This window comes from Neltuma alba, unplaced genomic scaffold (assembly GCF_004799145.2).
Source record: "Neltuma alba isolate B1F8T4 unplaced genomic scaffold, ASM479914v2 tig00012467_pilon, whole genome shotgun sequence".
NCBI lineage: Eukaryota > Viridiplantae > Streptophyta > Magnoliopsida > Fabales > Fabaceae > Neltuma > Neltuma alba.
In genome coordinates this window covers 150,178-173,856 of record NW_021636943.1, presented here as the reverse complement: position 1 = coordinate 173,856, position 23,679 = coordinate 150,178, and the positions used below count along the sequence as shown (strand labels likewise).

The 23,679-nt window shown below is 35.7% G+C and overlaps 2 protein-coding genes across 3 annotated transcripts; one reads left to right on the top strand and one right to left on the bottom strand.

The window, feature by feature from the left end:
* Nucleotides 1–757: 757 nt before the first annotated feature.
* On the bottom strand, nucleotides 758–10,265 carry LOC114727379 (transducin beta-like protein 3). Its single transcript, XM_028914090.1, has 14 exons — nucleotides 9,911–10,265; nucleotides 9,644–9,826; nucleotides 8,928–9,098; nucleotides 8,081–8,298; nucleotides 7,668–7,950; nucleotides 6,228–6,362; nucleotides 5,930–6,048; nucleotides 5,068–5,224; nucleotides 4,598–4,844; nucleotides 4,441–4,517; nucleotides 3,560–3,679; nucleotides 2,498–2,628; nucleotides 2,248–2,422; nucleotides 758–1,444 (listed from the first exon to the last, which is right to left on the bottom strand). Exons 1-14 carry the CDS (start codon nucleotides 10,205–10,207, stop codon nucleotides 1,103–1,105), a joined length of 2,655 nt encoding a protein of 884 aa, XP_028769923.1. The 5' UTR covers nucleotides 10,208–10,265; the 3' UTR covers nucleotides 758–1,102.
* A 1,432-nt stretch (nucleotides 10,266–11,697) lies between these two features.
* On the top strand, nucleotides 11,698–22,468 carry LOC114727374 (pantothenate kinase 2). 2 transcript variants are annotated; one of them, XM_028914084.1, is made up of 23 exons: nucleotides 11,698–11,875; nucleotides 12,286–12,629; nucleotides 13,011–13,223; nucleotides 13,402–13,454; nucleotides 13,709–13,825; nucleotides 14,531–14,650; nucleotides 14,758–14,852; nucleotides 14,936–15,029; nucleotides 15,178–15,309; nucleotides 15,451–15,563; nucleotides 15,643–15,835; nucleotides 15,964–16,172; nucleotides 16,600–16,644; nucleotides 16,758–16,806; nucleotides 18,191–18,273; nucleotides 19,147–19,263; nucleotides 19,774–19,837; nucleotides 20,117–20,263; nucleotides 20,437–20,595; nucleotides 21,353–21,436; nucleotides 21,653–21,847; nucleotides 21,930–22,001; nucleotides 22,078–22,468. In XM_028914084.1, the coding sequence occupies exons 2-23, from the start codon at nucleotides 12,359–12,361 to the stop codon at nucleotides 22,165–22,167; spliced, it is 2,715 nt and encodes a 904-aa protein (XP_028769917.1). In that variant the 5' UTR covers nucleotides 11,698–11,875; nucleotides 12,286–12,358; the 3' UTR covers nucleotides 22,168–22,468. The 2 variants fall into 2 exon arrangements, with proteins under 2 accessions (XP_028769917.1, XP_028769916.1); XM_028914083.1 differs by lacking the exon at nucleotides 11,698–11,875 and having other exon boundaries at nucleotides 12,207–12,629.
* Nucleotides 22,469–23,679: the final 1,211 nt, after the last annotated feature.

The window sequence follows — 23,679 nt, the reverse complement described above, 5'->3', positions numbered from 1 at the left end:
ATTAGACCGCATGACGGCATATATTGTATTATAAGGATTATTCACTTGTAAAACGTAGTATTGATACTGATCCCCGAAGCTAAGATATCATGAAAGAATCCAGAAATGGTGGACGCCATTTTAGAGTCATTAGTTACCTTGGTGGATCGATCTCTTTATTAACCGACCAAATCAAAGCACATGGATTTCTAATATTTTATTTATCGTATAATAAAATAACTCATTAATATTATTAACACTTCAAAATTCATTTACAGATGTCTAATTAGATGGCGGAAAAAAAAAAAAGAGATGTCTAATTAAATGTAAAATTTATAGGACAATAGACTCAGTCACGTGAAAAGATGTGGATAGGCGATAAAAATAAATATTTTCTCCTTAATAAACTTCAACCCGATTTTGCCAAATTCCTCTCTCAGTTTATAATAAAAATTCACTTTACGCAAATTTTACAAAATCTTCAATTTACAATTTTAGATGCAGGAGCAGGACTGACTAGGAACCTACGGATTTTTTTTTTTTTTTTGGCGCAAATGCAAGAGACTCTTGAGAGAATTCACCAACATCCTGGGACAAACTAAACTAATCGGACATTTTTGGTGACAAGCAATGAGATCCTCTTGAGAGCATCAGTCAATGTAAGCGCGTAACCATTATAGTCATTATGAAGAGTTGATTTATTACAGCACTAGCAGCTAAATATTAATCTCAAGTAGTAATTCACAAATTTTTTAAAGTTAGTGTTGCAAGTAATATATGAAAAAGAAGAAAAGCAACTGTCTGTTCCAACATCATGACAGTGAGTTTTGTGGTATAATAGTGCAGCCATTAACACCATAACTTGGTTGAATCGTTCATGACAAAATCGAGTATACCAGAGAATAGTGAATAAATCATTCTTTTGACAGTTTCATGGCAAGTTGAAGCCTATCTCATAGAGATCAAAACTTGAAGTTAATATACAAGAAAGAATGAAGCTGGCGACAGAACATTTCGACTGCTAAGCCAGATAATGACAGCTCCATGCTAAAATTAGAATTGACTCAAACAGCCCGTATGTTGATCAATCCATCCAAGACAACCGTACATGAACGCATTCATACTATGCCTGTCCTTCGATAGGTCCGACCTTTGTGTATGATACACCCTTGATTTTCTTATGAGAAGTCTGTTTCGATTTCTTTAATTTCCTTTTCTTGGAAGCAGCATTTTCTTCAGCGTGATCTTGGTCATCAATGGCATGTTCTTCATCTGTATGCTCGTTTTGGGAATGCAACAAAGAATTGACATTCAGTTCTGCCTGCTGAATTTCCGGTTCAAGAACCGACATTCCCGTTAAAGTGTAATCTAACAAAAATGTGCCTCTAACAAGTCGGTCTATCCTGCCATAGTGTCTTTGAGTATATGGAATGAGACCTTCAAGAAGTTCCCTGATGCCTTTCATCTGAATCATCCAAGCAGTAAAGTCAGTTAAGCAAGATCTATCCTTGTAGAGGCCAGAAAATGAACAGAAATTTTGGGCGCATGACTGAATAGGCATAAGAACAGCACTAATAAGCTATACGCATCACACAACACCATTATACTTCATTCACAGCTAACTCTTCCAATATACCATTCACCAATAGACCCTGATTGATAACTTTCTTAAGTGTTTATTGTCTCCCTTTACATTTCTTTATAGGATTAAAGACTATATGCTCAACCCTCCTCACTGATGCCTCCCACCAGCCTTCTTTACACACGACCTAACCATTTAAAAAATTATACACACACACACACACACCATTTTCTCCTTAATAGATGCAACGCTAACTTCTCCTCTCATACAACTAGAGATCTTACCTTTTTTGGTATGACCTCAACCATCTAAATATCCTTATCACTGTTATCTCAATTTTATGCGCTTGTTTCCCGTTCAATGCCCAACAACATACTAAATAGCCCATTAAAGTTTATGCTGACCATCCAATACAGTTCTCAGTATCACAACAAATGCATAAATAAATAAGATTAACATAATCTTTGGTCCCTCAAGTTTACTCTGATTTTGGTTTTAGTCCCTCAAGTTTCAAACCATAAGTTTTTGGTCCTTCAATGGGCAAAATGATCTAGATATTTATTGAATTATAAGGACCAATATTTTAAATGAATAAAAACTTGAGAAACTAAAACCTATGGTTTGAAACTTGAGAACTGTATTTTAATAGTTGCCAGAAACCAAAATAGAAAATGGAGAAGTGCAACCTGAACAATAAACGTTGGAGGAAAGATGTTGAAAACTCTGTAAAGCACAAACTGTGCAACATAACATAACTTTGGCTTTGTGTTCCATTCTCGAATGTGTTCAAACAGTAAGCGCAACTCTTCCTTTTCTAGACCCTTAAGTGTTCTGTCTATATGATCTTCAGGTTCTTGCTTCCTGCACACAACTCGTGTTATTTATATTTTATACATCAATAACATAGACAACAAAAAGAGATAGACTAAAGCGAACCTGCAAAGTTCTGCAAGTAACGCAAAAAGTCTATGGGGCCTGTGCAATTCAAAAGCAATTTGGATTGCTTTAGCATAGTCAGCATCTGAGACGGCATTCTCCAGTTCTTGTCCTTTCAAAACTCCCTCTTCCTGCATCAACATCAGAAATGATCTCCAATAAAGCAGGGCACATTTGAGAGATAAATTAACATATCCAAATACTAGCATTGCTAGCTCTGCCAATGTAAAGCCCAAGCAGACAAATTTCATTCAATGATTGCAATGACTTGGAGATCTGTTCTAACACTTTAAAGAGTAAACTGAACGGAAACGAGGACAGGCATGATGAGGGATAAATCACTTAATCTCCAACCTCCAGATGGCAAATGGAACATACCAACAAATTTTCCCTTACATATATCTTGCGCATTGTTACTTATTCCACCTTAAAAAAAAAAAAAAAAAGACTGGTGAAAGCTTGAGCAAACTGCATGAAATATTGAACTTTATGATGGGCCCTGAATATATGGTAGAAAATATATGCAAGGGGTAAGGGAAAGATATATCATGAAAGGATGTGTAACCAACATGGAGCAAGGCTTGGCTGAAGAAGAATCTAACGGGACACTGCCATTAAGTGTTTCTAGAAGCTAGCCCGGAAATGGTCCATGAAGAGTGATCGAAGAGAAAGCAAAAGGTTATGGAAGAGATAGCTAGCATCTTGAAGGCCTCCCATTGTTTTATCTCTTCTGCATATTTTCATGTTTTCTCTGCAACGGCATTCTGCCTTATCTGGCAGGTTGTCAGTTGTCTTTGCTTTTACTATCCAAACTTTATAAATTCTGATATTTCTCTTGTATTTTGTAGACTGTTGTTTGGATTCCAACATTCTCATTGATTAATACTTCGTTCAGTCAAATTTGTAGAATGTACTTGGTTTTGATCGTTAAACTTGAAATCATGACAACAGGAACAAAAGGCTATATGTGGTGAAACATAATGTGTTAAAGAATCACTGTAATGAAATTTCCCTACGCTTTAACCTCTGTAGCTACCAAAATAGAGGATAGATATGACTCACCTCTTTACGGAAAGCAGCTTCTTTGTCAGCAGCAGTGGAATCAAACCACAAATTGACAACAGCATCACTGCCACCAGTTGCAAGCATTTCTGTTTTCCTACCAACAGCTAAGGCCCAAACCTGCCAGTCACAGTTACTCAGGAAAAGTATAGGACAAACCAATTCCAAATATTTTATGCCTTTATGTAGATTTTTAGTGGGAAGAAAGGAAAAATAAAGGCTCAAAGAAAACAGCTATAAATAGAGATGCACTTCGGAGAAATCAAGCATATTGAAAGCATCTTGGAATATAATGTGTATATAGACCCTACATAACAAATCAGGGAAATTGCGAAGATTCAACCAGGTGAAATTTTTAATGAAATTTGTGGTCGACAAAAAAGGGATGATCAGGCCACTTGAAGTAAGCTCAGATTGTTGAATGAGCAGTTTTGGGTAAAGGATTACTGGTTTGACCCATCTCTTGACCCAAGTGATGCAGAGTTGCAGACTAAGTTAGAAAAACTAGAGATGCATGGCAACTGCAATAAGTCAATGAAGACACCCTATAAGAAATTTATAAAAAAAATTGATTGAGACTTTCTAAATATAGGGTGACTATGGTTAGCATAACTTGAAAGAACAGCACTGCATAGATTTTGGGGTATTTATGAAATTTAGGTTTGGAACCATTTGATTTTACAGTGACTAAGGGCTAAGTAGACCATAACTTAAGATCCTAAAAAAATTTTAGAACTTCTTTCAACATTAAGCTTGAAAACAAACAATGGGAACATCTCCCCCATACAATGTATATAGATGTAAAAACTAGGGCAAATATTATATTACATGAAAAGATAAACAAATTCAACAAAAACATATAACAAATGATTGACCAGCACCTTGTCTTCGTGTTGATCATAAGTGGCAATGCACTCATTACTCTTTACCGTCCACAGCTTTACTAAACCATCAGCACCTGAAACATTGTTTAAAACAAATGATAAATACTATCAAAATGATAGAAGAGACCCAACTTGGTTCCAGAGGGATTCATACCGCAAGAAACAAATTGTGTCCCACGAGTAAGAAATGATGCTCTTAACACACTTGAAGTGTGCCCTTCAAATGTCTTCAAACATGAGCCATCAGATATAGCCCATATCCTTATTGTCTTATCACCAGATGCTGTTAGGACACACTGATCCACTGGAGAAAACTCTACGGACCAAATTCCCCTTTTATGACCCTTGAGAACCGCTACTGATACTAGATCTGGAAGTCTCCAAACACAAGCTGTACGATCCTGATGTGCAGACAAGAAAGGAAATTATGGCAAACTGAAACAGCAATTTAATAATCTTTTTATTCAAAAAATGAAATGTAAAAAATACAAGAGCCTTCTTAGCTATTGCATTTTCTTTTCTTCATAAAGCACTGCAAAGAACTAAAGAGGCTAATCCTAGTTTTTGGTAAGAAATTTGATTGCTTAACGGCCAAAACAAAGCTTTCGTAAGAATAATACCAACCTGAGAACCACTGCATACTAAACTATCATTTGGAGCAACAGCTACAGAATTAATATCCTTGTCATGAGCTGCCACAACAGCTTTTGCTTTCAAACTGATGGGCAGTGCTGAACTGTCTGGGAGGTCAGCTATACTCCACACCTTTAAGGTATGATCACTATGAAATGAAACATGGTGAAATGGCTTGGTAAGGAATAAATTTATATATAAAGATACAGTGCACAAAAGCTTATTACATAAACATTAAAAAAAAAAAAACTATCATATTCTCCATCAACAAATAGCAATATTCAGTTAACATGGCAGAAAGAAGCAGGTAGTTTAGATAATCCATTCCACTTGCTTCACATGATTGACGTTCATTCTTTTTGAATGATACTATCTAAACTACAAGACAACATTTCCTCAAAACTACAAGATACTTTTCTCCATATAAAGACACAATATAATAACTGCAGCAAAGCAAACAGGATCGTGACTTGAAATTTCCCAGACAAAGAACGTTAATCAACCTTAAAGATTCTTGAAGACAGTACCTCCTCGGTTAAAGCCAGGATTTCTTTTCTTTTGTTTAATGAAGCTCAATAAAATAGCAAAGTATTGTAACAATATAAGAACGCAGGATATAATATATATATATATAGCATAAATTACCCACTATCGTCCTCACTTCTCAAGTTAAACCCATTACAATTAGCATAATACAGTATCCTAGATATTTTAATGTTCATTTCTAATCACATTTGTGATGAAAAGCTTTGACCAAAAGAGAAAGATAAAAGGCAATCTAGAATGTAGGACCTATAGGGAGTTAGTTTAGATGAAATATTTGTCTTCTCAGAAACAATGCATGAACTCTCACCTACTACCGCTGACAAAAAAGTCACGTTTTTTCTTTGAAAAGGCAACCGCTCCAACAGCACCCATATGGCCTATGCCTACTCCAAGGCAGCTTCTGCTTTCTGATTCCCACAACCTAACCTACAAAGGAAGTGAGCATGCAAATATTCACTATGCATATTTTATTAAAAATCCACCATGCACAAGACTAATACAAAATACTTGAACACAAGTATACTGAAATCATATTATGAACTTAAAAGAAAGAAAGTGAAAACTCCTTACAGGAATCTTGGAAGCCAAGAGGAAATTAAACTTACACTGTTGTCTTTACTTCCAGTAACAATCATTGTTCTTCCAGAACTTGATACACAGGTATCAACACAAAGAACAATTTCCGTATGACCAGCTAAGACATAGGAACATGACATGGATGCCAGGTCATAAACCCGTACCTGCAATTCCAAGTTGCGTTTGCTTTAGACATTAAAACCCTAAACATCAACTTTGATAGACCTAACACAGAAATACACATTTAGGGGTGAATCAAAACTCAAAACATCTTACATTCATTAACCATCCTAATTACATCAACCTAGATGTGGATTTTGTTCTTTTCCCGTTATCCTTTGTTTTGGTTAATTACTCAACCCTACAACATTGATTATATATTATCATTAATTGTCACTTTAAAATTAGATTGGGGGCATAAAGCAATTCGTTGCAAAATATTTTTACTGGAAAATCTCAAGTTTCTAGCCTTTTCTTTTCTCTGCTCAATGGTACTTCAAATCACGTTGCCCTAAGAAGCCATAAACAGCTTAAGATTTGAATAAACATTGATGTAATTAAGGTAATGAGATAGTTGTAACAATTAAATATTTACTACCTAATCAAGGAAAGCATGTATACAAATTAGCTCTTCATAATCATAGAGTTAATAACATCATGAAAATTCAAAATCATCTCTCGTGCATATATATAAATGGATCCCCAGTAGTCATTTTAAGAAAGAGAAGGTTTCAATATGACCTTTATATGAAAATTGACAGAATCAATTACCAGGTAACTCCACAAAATAGAATCTAATAAAAAATTTAGTTTTCCTCTAAATCCTTTTTAAGATGGTAGTACTTTTAGTCTTGAATATATAGTTGAGTCATCAACATGAATTTCATGCCACACATCACCTGTTACATTCATTGACAGATATTCTGCATCACAGAACTTGAAGTGGTGTCACAAAAAAACAGTTAAATACTATAAGAATAAAAAATCAAATGCAGTCACAATATCCTTTAGATAAGGAAAGTTTAGTCTTTTGTAGAAGGGTTAATATGATCTTTAGTCCCTCAAATTTGCCTTATTTTGGTTTTAGTCTTTCAAGTTGCAAACCATAGATTTTGATCTCTCAAAGGGCAAAATGGTCTAGGTTTCTATTGGGTTATAGGGACTAATGTTTTAACTAAAAAGAAAATTGAGAAACCAAAACCTATGATTTGAAACTTGAGAGACCAAAACCTATAATTTGAAACTTGAAGAACCAGAACCAAAATAAAAACAAACTTGAGGGACGAAAAATTGAATTAGCTTTTTACAGAATAGTATATTCTACTTCAAATAGATTGAAAATTAATGCAATTCTACAACTAGGTTGATAAACAAATGCAGTTGTACCATTTTTTTCAAACACAAGATACAGACCTACTTCAATGCAGTCAGTTTGCAAATTTCTAGATAGCAAATGCAAAATTCAGTACCTGTTCAAGGTTGGTAGCAAGAGCAAGGAATTTCTCATCATCCCCCAAAAACTTCATATCCACAATCTCCTCATTATACCCTATAAGTCTTTTGGTTAGGTTTAATTGCAAATTTCCATTGCTGTATTCCAGAGAGTAAAAAAGAAACTGCTGATCCGCAGTCACACAAAGCAATCCTTGATCTGAGGTAAGCATAGTAGCAGCAGTGAAACCCCTTTTTGAGCCATCCTCATCAGTACTGACTGAAACATCTGAAGTTTTTTGCTCAAACAAGCAAACTGCACTGTCAATAGAAAAAATATCATGAAACACTGCACCGTTCCATCTTTAATTGACGCAGTTTTTAGACGCAATCACTTGAAGGCCCTACATTAAACCCTATTATACTTAAAGCACTGATAAAGCTATATTACCCTTCAGAACTCCAAATCCGTACAATTCCACGTTCACCAACTGTGACGAATTGGGTTACCCATGAACCACTTTGTTTCTTTGTATTCTGTTGACGGCATAAATCCAAAGATGATGCGAAAGAGCTCCCCGGACAGATTGCACATACAGCTTCAACTGCCTCATTTGTGACAACAGTCTTCTTGTTGCTATAATCATGAAGGTCCCACAATGTTACCACCTGAAAACATTCTGCTGATCAATTTGGCCAGCAATATATTTCTAGTGCAAGAAAGGCTTGAAGAAATAACTAAAATATATATTTACCCATAGCAAATAGTAACAGAACAGAAACCAAAAGGAAAAGAGCTTGATACAAAAGACACTTGTAAAGTAGCACAAAATAGATGGATGATCAAGGCTAAGTAACACAAGTATTGTCGCCTAAAGTTGTTAGGACCAACTGTACTAATGAGGTAAATTCTAGAAATCGTAAAAGCACTTATCACAGGACAAAATTAGGGCAAAGATTATGATATTATCAATCATACTTTTGGAGAAAAATATGAGGCGAAAGTGTGCGTCTGTGTGTTGGTAGGCGGGGACCTAGAAGTACCTTCTCGAGGATCAATATAAGGGCAAACATACCAGATTGACAAAATTTAGAAATCATGAAGTTCATTCCTGTTAACTTATACAGAGTTCAAAACCATAATGTGTGTCTGTACAACTTCAATGGTGCGGTTGATTATTATGATCAATATTATTATGCCTGAATGTTAAATTAAGATACCAAATGATGTTACAATAATTCATATTTATTTGTTACATTGTAAGACAAACAATAAGATTGAGCCATGTGGAGCCTACCTTATCTCTTCCAGCACTAAGCAACGTCCATCCATCTTCAGATATTGCCAAAGAAGTCACAGCAGAGCTATGATTGTCTAGTGTTGCAATGCATTTCTTCCTCTTGGCCTTGGAAATATCCCAGACCCGTACAGTTGCATGATCACCACCATCATCACTCCCAGAAAAAAGCTGTGGAGATCAAGCTCATCATCAAAATGATCGATTTAAGGTGGGATGAAAGGCAGGTATGATTGATGATAGAGGAGTATGGGGGAAGACGCCATATTGGCAGGGGAAAATGTTTAATTTAAACACTTGAAAGGAAATCAATTATATCAATTTGCATGACTTGATTGTTATTAGTGACCCCGTTAGAATAACTACCATCTTCTATCACTGCAGAAATCATGGGTTGTAATGGTGAAAGGCTAGTCATCACCAAATAACAAAACTAGGCATGACATGCATAACCATTGGGTAAATTTGCCTAGAATTGGAATTTAGGGTGAAAAAAATGAGAGAAATGGCGGGTTTCCACCTCTTCCAATTAATGCCAGCCTTCCACGAGCACTTGAAAAGGCCCATGATAAACCAGTTTCAATGTTAAATTCCGTGTATATACTATACGGAAATAGATACAACATTTCCCCTCAATACCCATAATTGCAGTTTATAAACCGGTTTGATGGTAAATTCGTTCCAGACACCCTGAAATATCTAAGCTTTGGACTTACTAGATGTTTCTCTGGATCAGGATGAAACATAATACTAGAAACAACTCCTCTGTGACCCGTAAAGTAATGAGTGCAATATCCACCATCAACATCCCAAACAAGGACCTTCTTGTCAGCTCCTCCTGTGGCAAGTAATCCCCCAGATGGGTGGGACGCCATCGACATAACGGGACCATCATGACCCTGCCAGATGTCAACCCCGCGCAACAGATAAAATGAATAAATCAGAAACACAAGCTGCCTAATTAAAAAGCACCCAGCAATTACCTTCCAAGAACGCACGCATTTGAGAGTAGATAAATCCCAAACTCTAATTTGCCGGCTGTGACTCGAGGAGAAAAGTAACTGATCATTTGGGCTGAGGGCCAAGGCCGTGACAACCTCAGAATCGCCCTCAATGGTTGACCTTATGGATGCGTTAGCCGAATCGACGATCTTAATGGATTCACCGCATGCACAGGTGATGAAGGACCCATCGGAGGAGACAGCGAAAGGTCCACCAGTGTAGAACTGCTGCAGGGCGGGAACACAGCGATAGTTTCTTTTCAATGAGACGGATTCCATCGGTGCTGCCTCGCATCAGCTTCAGCGACAATAAGTTGGTCACAGTTTTATCATGGCATCTACCCCAGAGGAAACTAGGGTTTAAGGAGGGTTCTTGTAGCCGTTGCTTTTGCGGGCATGTGATTAAAAAATATTTTTCCCTGAATTATTATTATTTCCCTTTAACATGGGAAAAATTAATCTCTTCCTCCAACTTAGTTATAACTCAATTCTCATTAGTTGTAACTTGAAGGTGTGAGAACTGAGTTAAAGTTTAGGATGCAAGTTTTATTTGAGTTGACTGAATTTTACTAAACTAAAACTTGAAAACTAAATTATATTCAAGTCAAAACAATAACGATTAAAAAAATCAATTTCTCTACCAATGTATCATCATAATTACAAATAAGAAAAGTGACCTCAAAAATTATTTCTCACAGCAAATTAAAAGTTTTAAGACCTTTTTTCGTGTTTCAACTTAGCAGATTACTTTTGCTTACAAATAATAAAATTTAAATGCTTTTATATTATAAAAAATCGCATAATTAAAAAGGGTTTATGATTTTTTACCTTCAGGTCATTGACTTTCACCGCTGGTAACCATATTTTAATTTCATCAGAATTGGATTGAGAGAAAAGAAAGGGGTTGGCAAAATAAAAAGAAAAAAAAGCTTGTGATTCTTCTTCTAAGGGAGAATTATAATGAGATTCTAAAAAAAATAATTATTAAAAAATTCTAATGATAGCCTGAATAATCTGTAATGATAAGTTTTTCCAAAATTTATTTTGTAATTATTTTTTTAAAAATCTCATTATAATTTTCTTTTTCTTTTAATTTATTGATGCGCACAAATAATTTCTTTGCATAGGTTCGCTTGTTTGGAAGAAATAAAGAAGGAAAGCTTTATTTATTTAGTTGGAAAAATGGAGAGGATCAGGCAAAACCCCCCCCCCTCACCAACCCACAAAAACCCCTCCATTGACATTATAAATCTTCCCTCACTTTTCTCATCTCTTTTATGTTGAATTTTTTTTTTTTTTGGTTTTTTGCACTTCCCTCTCCTTCATTAAACTAAACACACTGTAAATCTTTTACTAAAATTATTTGGATAATAATTCAAAAATCTTATAAACATAAAGATTTTATTGCATTCTAAACTTCCAATATATAAAGAATTATCATACAAGATAATCCCTTAATTTTTACTAACAATCCTAGTTATCACGGATAACCTCAAACATAGGAGACTCTTTGTTTTTTGTTTTTATTTTCATTTTTTTGAATAAATCTGGAGCCGGAATCCTAACCAATCATATCATCTGTGCGGCTCGTGAGATGGCCACTCCCAGTCCCGGCATGTCGCAACTCGCAGTTCTCTTAGCCTGAGGTACTTCATCAAATATTTCCAACCTCTTTATCTCATGCCACATACTCAAACTGCCTAAACAATCGACACACAAGTTTCCTTCCCTTCAACTCTTTTAACATTTAACTTCGTAAGTTCGAATATCTCGCTGGTTCCATACCCGAGGGAGCCTCCCACAACTCTGATTGCTGAACAAGTTCCAAAATTCTTTGCAAAGCCACGAACCCAGTCACTATGGCTTTGCACCCAGTCATTGTCCTTACTTCTCAGCAGACCTAAACACCCTGCATGTCCAGGTTGTCCTCTTGCTGCACCATTGGAAGTAAGTTTGATCCAGCCATCTTCAGGAGCCTTCCCGCCGATATATTAACCTCCTGCTTCCTCAAGCCATGCCCGCAAAACTTACCCATTGCCACTATGATTTCTTAGTTTTCAATGAGTAATTTAGGCTCTTTATTTTCTTCTTCTTTCTATTATTTTTAGTTATTTTTTATTTAAATTATGTGGACAGAATACGACCAACACGTTGCCTTTGGCGGATTGTTGAAGCGTTGTAATACACACGCGCGCACGCTATATTAAAAGTCTTGATTGATAGGTCTCCTTTTATTGGTTTTGACTCTGAAAAGATCATCCTTTTCTCATCCTAGTGCGGTGATCAACGATTTTTCTAATCAGAAAATGGTAAAAGAATTTAAAAAGTGTTTTATGTTTCTTTCGGCACAGGACTAGACCAAAGAAGCGTTAGAGGAAGGTTTGGTGGGGATCGGGACTGGGCGTTAGCTTTTTCGGTTCTTCAATAAATATGGCTGGCCTGGCAGAAGATCAAGGTCGAGAGGCTAGCAGGATAAAGGACCCGGAGGCCGAGGAGGAGAAGCGCTCGCAGAAGCCCGCGGTCTCCGAGGAGGGTCATAATATGGCGCCCACATCAGGCAATCCAATTCACCGCTCGAGTTCAAGGCCTCAGCTTGATGTCAGTAAAGCTGAAATCCAAGGGAATGTTGAGGAGAAGTATCCCACTATTTTGTTACCCAACCAATCTGATGATATATCTCACCTTGCTCTTGACCTTGGAGGTAATTTGACGTCCCCGTTTCTGATTGAAGTCGGGCTCTTAAAATTGTTGGCTTTTCATAGTAACTTTGGGGGAAGCAGATGTGGGAGTTGCTAGTTTCCCATGTTTGTGTTAGTTAGTTCCTATGTACAAGACATTGCGATCTGTTGCTCCTTCATTCCAATCCAGAGAAGTTCTCTGTTCTCCTGTTTGACCCGAAGAAAGGGATTGTGCCATTGTTTTTATTAGTTCTTTGGGATTAAGTAGATGCGATTTTTTTTGTTGGTTTTTGGTTTCCAAGACAATGACAAGTTCAATTACATCTTACAAGTATAAAGAAATGGGTTGGTAGCATCTGAAATACGTGAAAGACTTATGAATACTATTTGATGTACATGGGCAGGATCTCTGATAAAGTTGGTTTATTTTTCAAGACACGAAAATCAATCAGTCAATGATAAAAGGAAGAAAAATATGAAGGAGCGACTGGGAATTTCTAATGTTAACAGGAGAAGCTATCCTATTCTCGGTGGGAGACTTCATTTTGTGAAGTTCGAGACAAGCAAGATTAACGAGTGCTTAGACTTCATTTATTCAAAGCAGCTTCACTGTGGTGGTATGTTATTATTGCCATTATCATTATTCTAAATTAGCACTCACTTGGCTATCATTCTACTATTTTGTAAACTCCTGCTAGTTCATTCTTCTACTACTAAGATTTGTGGAAGGGTTCGGTATGTTGGCACAACTTATTTTAGCTATGATCTCAATTATGTGCTGTTGCTTACCTGTAGGGTTGGAATCACATTACGCTGATAATGTGGCTGAGCGGAATGCCATAATTAAGGTAATTTTATGTTGCTGACTGATCTTAGCATTTTCAGAAACTGAATGAATTTTCTATTGATTTGTGGATTGTGTATTATCATGAAATATCTATTTTAATATTTTTTGTACTTGAATTGCACGAGTCTATGGTTATGAAATGATTTAATTGATTTAGTTTATGAATTATTTGCCAACCAAGCTTTGTCAAAATGATTTTTTTTTTTTTTTTAATCAGCAACTACGAATAACTAATGCGTTGATTTTGTGACAAAGGCTACAGGCGGTGGAGCCTACAAGTTTGCTGACCTTTTCAAAGAAAGACTTGGGGTTAGTATCGAAAAAGAAGATGAAATGGTCTGTCTTGTGTCAGGAGCAAATTTTCTGCTTAAGGTGAATCCCTGATTTCAAGTAATCGATTTTTTTCTCATCTTTTTACAAAGTTAGCTTAAAATTTGGCATTTTTCTGAGTTGTACATGTGCGTGGATATATACATGTTAATGTTGGGTTTTCTTGTCCTTTCATTGTGTAATGGTTTTTTTTTTTTTTTGGGTAAACCACCGGGTATATGAAGCCTCTGACTGATCTGGATAGCTCTGGTGTAATAGTTATGTTAATCACGTACAAGTATTTCTTTATCTCCAATTTAAAGAAATTTTTTCTATGGTTTTGACTTCTGCTTCTTTTGTCAATTTATTTGTTTATGAAGTTAAATTGTCAGCACTTGAATGTCACCTCTTCCAATAAGGATAGCCAGTACATAGTTTGAGTTTGGATATGCTTGATGATGCTCTTTTTTGTTGAAAATAGGAAAAGCCTGGATTTAGGTGTTATCTATTGCTCAGAGTTATTCTGCATTTTTCTTCTTGACATAGTTTGTTTCTTTCCATTAACTATTAAGTAAGATTTGATTAAGCTCTCTATTAAGTCTTCTCCAATGGAAGAAAGCAACTTGTATCAGTCTTTCTTTCGATTCAATTTGGAAAATGTGAAGGACATATGTTAATACCATGCAATTTATTATTTAATGATTCATCCATATGTGTGTAGATTGCTATCAATAATTGCTTATTTGAAGTTCTGTTACCTTTTAGTAGGCAATTCGTCATGAAGCTTTCACCCATATGGAGGGCCAAAAAGGATTCGTTCAAATTGACCCTAATGATCTGTTTCCTTATCTTCTAGTTAATATTGGATCTGGTGTTAGTATGATCAAGGTACATGTGCCCCCGTCTTTCCTCATTTTATTATCTTCTGATCTCTAGTTTAGATGTAGTAAATGCTAATGAATTGTGATCTACTTCTTAAATTTGAACCTGCATAGGTTGATGGGGATGGGAAATTTGAGAGGGTTAGTGGCACAAATGTCGGTGGTGGTACGTATTGGGGCTTGGGAAGGCTTTTGACAAAGTGCAAGAGGTTATCTTTTATGTTTGCTTAATTCAATTTATTTAGTTTTATTTTGGTATTTTTGTCTAAGTTATTGTTGGAATGAATTCCAGTTTTGATGAGTTGCTGGAGCTGAGTCAAAAAGGAGATAATAGGACCATTGATATGCTTGTTGGGGATATTTATGGTGGTATGGACTACTCCAAGGTAAATTTTGGGGTTGATAATTTTGTTATGTAATCCTACTGAGAAAAAGATTCAAATCAACTTTATTTATAGATTAGATAGACTTGAATCATTTAGTCCTTTGATTCATCATTGTGACTAAATGCTCACTGATATTAAATAATTCTAGATTGGCCTATCAGCTGCAACCATAGCTTCAAGTTTTGGCAAGGCTATATCAGACAAAAAGGAGCTTGAAGACTATAGACCTGAAGATATCTCGCTGTCTCTTTTACGAATGATTTCATACAATATTGGCCAGGTGGGGTGGCAGCTTTGATTTTATCCAACTTTTTTGACAAAACATTTAATCTGGAACTTCCGTAGTTTTCATGTTCTATTGCAATATGTATTCTCCCAGAGTACCTAACAAATCTGAATTCTTTTCTTCTCTTCTGTGTAGATATCTTACTTGAATGCACTGCGGTTTGGGCTGAAGCGTATCTTTTTTGGAGGATTTTTTATACGGGGTCATGCTTATACCATGGACACTATTTCTTTTGCAGTTCAATTCTGGTACATAAATTACTGATGACTTTACTTGGTAGCTAAATTTCTTTTGGTGAGTCTTTAGATTGAATTACTTTTGATTTAGGTCTAAAGGGACAGCGCAAGCAATGTTCTTGCGACATGAAGGATTCTTGGGAGCATTAGGTGCGTTTATGAGCTATGAAAAGCATGGTTTGGATGACCTCATGGTGCATCAGTTAGTTGAAAGATTCCCAATGGGTGCCCCGTATACTGGAGGCAAGATTCATGGCCCTCCACTTGGTGATTTGAATGAGAAGGCAAGTGCTAGCATCCTGCTAGATATACATTGATAAATTTTTGAAGTGTTTCTGCTTATTTTCTTAGTAATTAGGATGTTTTATTTTTATTTATAAGTTTCACTCGGATTTAAGTGGTTTCAATACAGATTTCATGGATGGAGAAGTTTTTGCAAAAGGGAACTGAGATAACTGCACCCGTGCCAATGATTCCACCTGGAACTACTGGACTCGGGGGTTTTGAAGTTCCTCTGTCAAAAGGAAGTACTCTGCGATCAGATGCCAGTGCTCTAAATGTTGGTGTACTCCACCTAGTCCCGACATTGGAAGTGTTTCCATTATTAGCAGACCCTAAAACGTATGTGTGATTACTTGGCACTTTCTGTTCTAAGAGCAAAAACTCTTCATCTTTATTTGCTGCTTTTAGGCTATTATGTTTTGGCTAATAACATTGCCTTTTAAGATGATTATATTGGAAATTTTGCTCGTGTAAACATGTGCATAGAGTTGTTGATTAGTTGCTATCTTAGAAGGCGGCAGGACGGGTTTTTCAAAAAATTATTTTCTTATTAAAATGCTCGGTTCAGGAATAAATTTTCAACTGCTTCAGTATCAGTGTTTCCAACACTATAATTAGAAACCATCTAGGGAGAAGTGTGTTGTTAAGAATTAGGCTTTCTTTTGTGTGCTTGTCATGCAGTTTATTTTATTATTTTTTTTTAATGGTTTGTATCTGTTATCACCATTTTTTCTTTTAACTTGAACAAGAAATTTCATCTCTACAGGTATGAGCCTAATACTATTGATCTCGCAGATCACAGTGAATTAGAGTGAGTAGATTTGTTTAAATTGTCTAGCTCTATATTGAAACATTATAATTTAAAGCAGAGATTTCCCATCACTTGCTTACACATTGCTTACGTGAAATTTGTCTGTAATGTAGATATTGGTTCACCATTCTGTCAGAGCACTTGCCCGATCTTGTGGACAAGGTAAATCATATTGTCTAAATGCCCCTGACCTCAATGTGTGGTGTTTATATTTGTCTTTGCATATGCCGATCTTTTTTTTTTTTTTTTGGCCAATGCATCTGCCGATCTGTATCTATGTGAATGTTGGACAACTAGAGATATCCATGCTCATGATAAGAGGCTTAAAAACAAGTTTTCTTTAAAAGAATCAGAGTAAGTGATTGTAGTTCCCTAGCCCAATCCTATTCATTCACCCCTTGGGCCAGTAGCACCTGGCCCAGCTTTCTCTTCCTTCGATCTTGAACACCAGTGGCATTTGCAAAGGCTACCAGGTTGCAGGTCTCATCTTTCATGCTTCTCAGGTTGTGCATGCAAATTAAGAAAATCAATTATATATCAACCAAAGTGATAACAAACTAGAGGAAGAGCTTTAAGCATTATAATTTTACATCTTTCAATTTTTTGCAGTTTTCTCGTATTAGTTTCTAGACAACTTTCATAACATGGTGGCTGAAATCAACATTATGACCACTGTTTACAAAAGCTGAGGACCCATATTTCCTCAGGAAAAATTGGAAATAAAACACCGGGGCAAGTGAAAATGAGAGACCAAACATCGAAACCCAAACCTTCTGTGCACATTCCCGAGAGCTTTGACCCCTTTACCCTAAAATTTCAGAAATGTCGTGCTAGAAGGTACTCTTAGTTTTGTGGAAACTCCAAGACCCACCAAAATTCCAAAGTTTCTACTCCCTCCGTTCCTTAATATAAGAGACATTTGATGCTTATAGCATGTTCCTATATATAAGAAACACTTAAAAGTTGTTTCTACTTTTTTGTGTTGATTTCCTATTTTATCCATATTTATTTTCTCTCCAACTCATTCTCTCTCCCTCTCACTTCTCTTTCTCTTAATAATTTAATTGTTCTCTCTCATGCTCTCTCTCCTCATTAATGAGGGCATTTTTGAAAAAAAAAATTATACTTTTTAGACATTGATTGTTCTTAACTAATTTTAACTGTTTTTTTTTATCTATGTGATTCGGTTATTCGTCTCTTATTATAAGGAACAGAGGGAGTATACCAGATATCTAATGACATCTGTACAGTGTAATAAATGGCTACTCTTAGAATTTGAGAACACTTGAGAGAGAGAACTGTGTCCTTTGTGAATCTGGATTCTATTAAGATAACAAACCCCCAAAAAAAAAAAATTTGTTGGTATCACAAAAATTTTGACTTTCATGTCTTTTAGGCAATTTGAAGGAGCATGTAATAAAGTTACTTATGTAGAAGTCTTACAGTAATCCATTGAGTCTAGTAATGGACTGGATGAAAACTGTTGGCTTATTTGTTTCTGCATTTTGCTGTACTTTCTTTCCCATCTTGTTGGATATTATGGTAGGCCGCGGCAAGTGAAGGTGGAACTGATGATGCCAAAAGAAGGGGTGATGCTTTTGCTCGTGCATTTTCTGCTCACTTAGCAAGGTAGCTTGGCATAAGTTTCCTATTTGAGTTTACTTTCATCATTGAAGCATAGGCTTTTTATTTGATAATACTTACTCAGGCCAACCTGTAAATCATTTGAAAGTATATGATCTTTCTTATGATTAATTACTTGGATTAGTTCTAATTTATTATAGCATTTTTAGTTGGTCAAGCTGTTCACTCGATTAATTGATGGCTCTTGGAGAAACTCGAATGAGTCTATTCTGTTACCATTTCCATATCAGAAGCAACTTGAGTTACCGAATTCCTTGTATTTATTTGGTAACAATGCTCTTCCGTCTTGCATGTATTTGGAATATAATAGTTAAATTAAAATGATAATCTTTAGCTATTTGATTTCTCTTTATCCCCTGTCCCATGACTGCGCATCTCTCATATCATAGTATATTAATCTTCTTCCGATGATAACCTTCAGAGACATGGCTCCTAAGAAACCATGCATTTGATTTGCAAAACTAAGAAGCATATAGAGACTTGGGTGATAAAAAGAGGAATTATTGTGTTTTATTTATGACTATGAACCAGCCATTTAGTTATTGATAACTAGTAGTGTTCAGGGTTAACGTCTTGATTTTTTACATGATCATAGCCCAGTTGAGTTTTACTTTATCAGCTGCATTCCTGTTTATGCTATCTAAAATGTCATTGCACGACTTTTTTCTAAAAATGTTGGATGTTTTCAGCTGTGGGTAAGTTATATATACTCTGTCGTGTGACAATGTCATTTAGGATTTTGTAATCTTATTATTGTTGTAATATTGATATTAAGCTTATTAATTTGTTTTAAAAACTTCGTTGATTTCACACGGCTTACAATTATTCCTCTGATCAACTTCCACGCTAATTAAATAGATTGATGGAGGAACCTGCTGCATATGGGAAGCTAGGCTTGGCCAATCTATTGGAAATGAGAGAAGAGTGCTTGAGAGAATTCCAGTTTGTTGATGCCTATAGAAGTATAAAGCAGAGGTAATTTTTATATCATCAAGCTTTAAAGTTGAGATCCTTACTTGGAGTTTGCCTATATTTAATTTTCTCTTTAGCCACCATGTTTCATATGCAAAAGTTTCTCCGGCAACCAACCTAGATCAACACAAGTTGGATAATAATATGAAATATGATGCGATACCAGCATGCTGAAACGTATGCATGGTGCTTTATCTAATCAAGATCGAATCTTTCTTCCTCACAGAAATCATTAAAGTCATTAAGCTGACTGATTTGACTTTTATATATCCAATCGCAATCATAGATGAGTTATGAAAATATCGATATTCTTTCAGGCTGTTATCTCCTTGGTAGTCGTCTTACAAGAATGAAAGCTTTAATTGTAGAATTTGGATATGTTTGAAAAGGCAGGAAAAATAGTTTGTATATAATGCCAGTAAAAACTATCTTGCTATCTGTTTGTCTATGTTCTCTTAATTTCCTTGTTGTTTCTAATCTATATATATATTTTTTAAATTGGATATATAACAGGGAAAATGAAGCTTCACTTGCTGTTTTAGCTGACTTGTTAATGGAGCTTGACAGTATGGATGAGGTATGCATAAATAATATTATAATCCTCTAAACCAAAATGATGGGAGGAGTAAGGAGTTTGATGTTAAATTTTCAGTTGTGGCTATTACTCCTTGACATATTAGTAAATTGTATAGATGTAAATCTGCATAAGTTAGACTAATCAGATCCATCCAGTGCTTAGTCTAAAACTCATACAAGTGGCAAACATGTAGTCATCTAGTATTTGTGGCATGCTTAAGATGAGTTAGCCTCTCACAAATTGGCTCTGTAGGCAATCTAAAACCATCCTTTGTTTCAGGAAACAAGACTACTTGCGCTAATTGAAGGTGTTCTTGCTGCGAATATTTTTGATTGGGGGTCTCGTGCTTGTGTGGATCTTTATCATCAAGGAACAATTATTGAGATCTATAGAATGAGTCGCAATAAAATGCAGAGACCTTGGCGGGTGTGTGGATTTAAATTGCGGTTGATTAGGTTACTTGGTTTCTTGAATTTACTGATAATATTCCTCTGGGTCCTAAATATAAGACCCATTCACTACAAAATGGGTCTTATATTTAGAACCGGAGGAGTAGTTGATAGTTGATGATAGGATACTAAACCAATCTTTGTATCTAGGTGGATAATTTTGATGACTTCAAAGAGAGAATGCTAGGGACTGCGGACAAAAGACCTACCCCACACAGAAGAGCTTTGCTGTTTGTGGATAATTCAGGTGCTGATGTTGTTCTCGGGATGCTTCCCCTCGCTCGGGAGCTCCTTCGGCATGGAACTGAAGTGGGTTCTTTCTCTTCCTCACTAATATTTTATGCTATTTATTTTGATAATTCTCCTTTTAGTGATCCTGGCTAAGTGATATTTGATTGAATAAATGGGTACTAGAATTCTAGTTGTATTTTTAATAAACAGTAGACATATATTAATTAACCCTTCTTTATTTTTTGAAATTTGAGGAGATAGAGAAATGATTCCCACTCTATTAATGTCCATTCTATGATACAGAGAATCACACCAGACATTAAGAGAACATAGAAAAGGAAATAAAACGCTAATCTAGTTAGGAGGTTGAAACGGGAAACAATTAACATCAAAGACATAATTCAATCCCGCGACTGATGGGATTGATCCCAATCTTTGACATTTTTTTATAACTTTCTTTGTATGAATCTTCTGTTTCTCCACTGTGATCTATATACGTAAATGAAATATACTTAGGGCGATTGATTACTGTAGACCACTATTTCTAAGGTCACATTAATTAACAGTGTATCTAAAGTCTAGGAACAGTATTCTTGCTTTCCATGTCTTTTTAGAAGACATGAGAATGCTGTTTTGTGTATCCTTAATTTCTACGTCTTTGTAGAAGTTTAATTATCTTCACACAATGCAGAGGGCTGGCAATTCCTATTGATGATTAAGTGGAAAATAATAATAAATTTTTCTGTCTATCCGTTCAGCTGCTTCTCAGCCACTTGGTTCTTTGCTTCTGAATTCTATGATATACTTGAAGATTTGAATGGGCGTATATTTGCAGGTGGTTCTGGTGGCAAATTCCCTTCCTGCATTAAATGATGTAACTGCAATAGAACTTCCTGACATTGTAGCCGAGGCTGCCAAGGTCTGTCTTCATAAGCTTCAGTTTCTGATTTCTGTGATGTATAAAGCAACCCGATAAAATTCAAGTTCATTTTTGTATCTGGTGAAATGTATTGTTGGAAGATCCCAATATTGTTCTCCTTATTCTTCCTGTCCATTTGTTAACTTTACTATAATTATTGCATCCACTGTGTTATTCATTAGTTAAAACTGCAGTACTAATTCTTCCAGCCCACAGCATTGTGACATTCTTAGGCGAGCTGCTGAAGCCGGAGGTTTACTTGTGGATGCAATGATTAGCCCTTCAAACAGCTCAAAAGGAAGTTTAACTTCAGTTCCCTTGATGGTTGTTGAGAATGGGTGTGGGAGTCCTTGTATAGACTTCAGACAGGTCAGCTCTGAGTTGGCTGCTGCTGCTAAAGATGCTGATTTGGTGAGAGGCTTGTTCTGTCTATTTGAAAAGGTCTGAGGAAACCAAGAAATCATATCCTAATCAAGCTTTTTGCGCTATGCAGATAATTTTGGAAGGGATGGGAAGAGCTCTTCATACCAACCTCAATGCTCGATTTAAGTGTGATGCCTTGAAGGTAAGGTGGGCTGGCTTTATTGCTATTTATTAGTCAGATGCTCGATTTGACACACTTTCACTTTCTCTGTGGGCAGCTTGCGATGGTGAAAAACCAGAGGTTGGCTGAAAAGTTGGTTAAAGGGAAAATATACGACTGCATTTGCAAATATGAGCCTGCTAATTGAGCTCCGGTATCTTCGGATGGGACTTTGTTAGAATAAGTAATCATTGATGAAATTGTTTTAAAAAAATTGAGTTATGTTGAGCGTATATTACTTGTGTTGGTGTGAGTTTTCTTAATAATAGTTGCTGGGCTGGTTATTCAAAATGGTGTTCCACCATAAAACATATAAAAGCAGAGGTGTAAAGTTGAACTTTGATGCGGCATTCCGATAATGACATGTACATAACAACAAGGATGATAAATCTCTGATTTTTGGGAAAAAAAATTGTTTTAATAAAGTTATAATATAGTTTTTTTCACCAGCAAAGTTATGATGTAGTTTTAGATTAAACCTTTAATTACTTGTGTGAGAGAAACGTTTAATTAGTTGGAACTGTATGCTAAATTTTAGTATATAGACTTTAATCAGGTGCGAAAGGTCTCAAGTTCGATTCTTGGAACGCCCAGTTGGAATGCCCCTTTTGCTGTTTGTCGTTGGTGGTTTTTTTCCTTTTTTTCTTTTTTTCGTTTTTAGCCATCACCCTTTTGGCTGTTGTTGGCTGCTGCAGCCAGTCGCCAAATATCAATGAACATGGTGTAGTTGTTCCTGAAAAATAAAGATACTCCTCTAATCCTTAGTGTAGTATAATTTATACTATAAAATAAGTTTTATATTAAAGAGAGTATATATTTGATTTGGACTCATGATAAACTTTTTTAAGATAAAAGCTAAATAATTAATTTGGAAATATTAAGAAAATTAGTTAAGTTGATTGTCTATTACAAATACATGCTGATCTCTTTAAACCATCCTCTTTAATTATTAGCATTAAAATTATTTCTTTGTAAAACTCTTATAATCAATATTTTAACAAAAAACAAAGAGGAGACCAAATGTATTGAAGTCTTTTGATTTAGTATCAAATTCAATCCTCAACCAACTTTTATATTAAGAGCCTAAGATAGTAGTTATTTTTCTTCTAATTTCCCCAGAAACTTTCGCGCTGCATATTTATAAACAGTATCTTCTCGATATATAATAATATATGATCTTCTAATTCTGCTGCTCTCTGTTCTGAGCTTAGTACTTAACTATTTCTCTTGCTAATTATTTCCTACTTGTACACGATATATTTACTTAGTTTGCGCAGCAACATGAGTGCCAATTACAAGTGGGCCATAATGTTCCTTTCAGCTTTGCGTTGTGTTTGTTTCTTTGTGTGCCCGTGGCTATGGTCAGAGACAGCATGTTAATCCCGTAAAGATTAAGATAAGAGCTTTTGAAAGAAATTGATGGCAGCAGATAGCTAGTGCATTTTCATCGAAAAGATAACTAACAATATCTTCCTCGATATTACAACAGAATCCTAAAACTTTCAAATAATGTGTTACACACAGCAGACAGGAATATATAAACCAAAAGTAACGCACACCAAGGCAGCCCCCCATGTTGGACCCTGTAGCCTCTCGTTCACACTATTTAAATATTCGTGTGAGGTCAAAAGAAACCCAAAGAGACCACCTTAATAGAAGA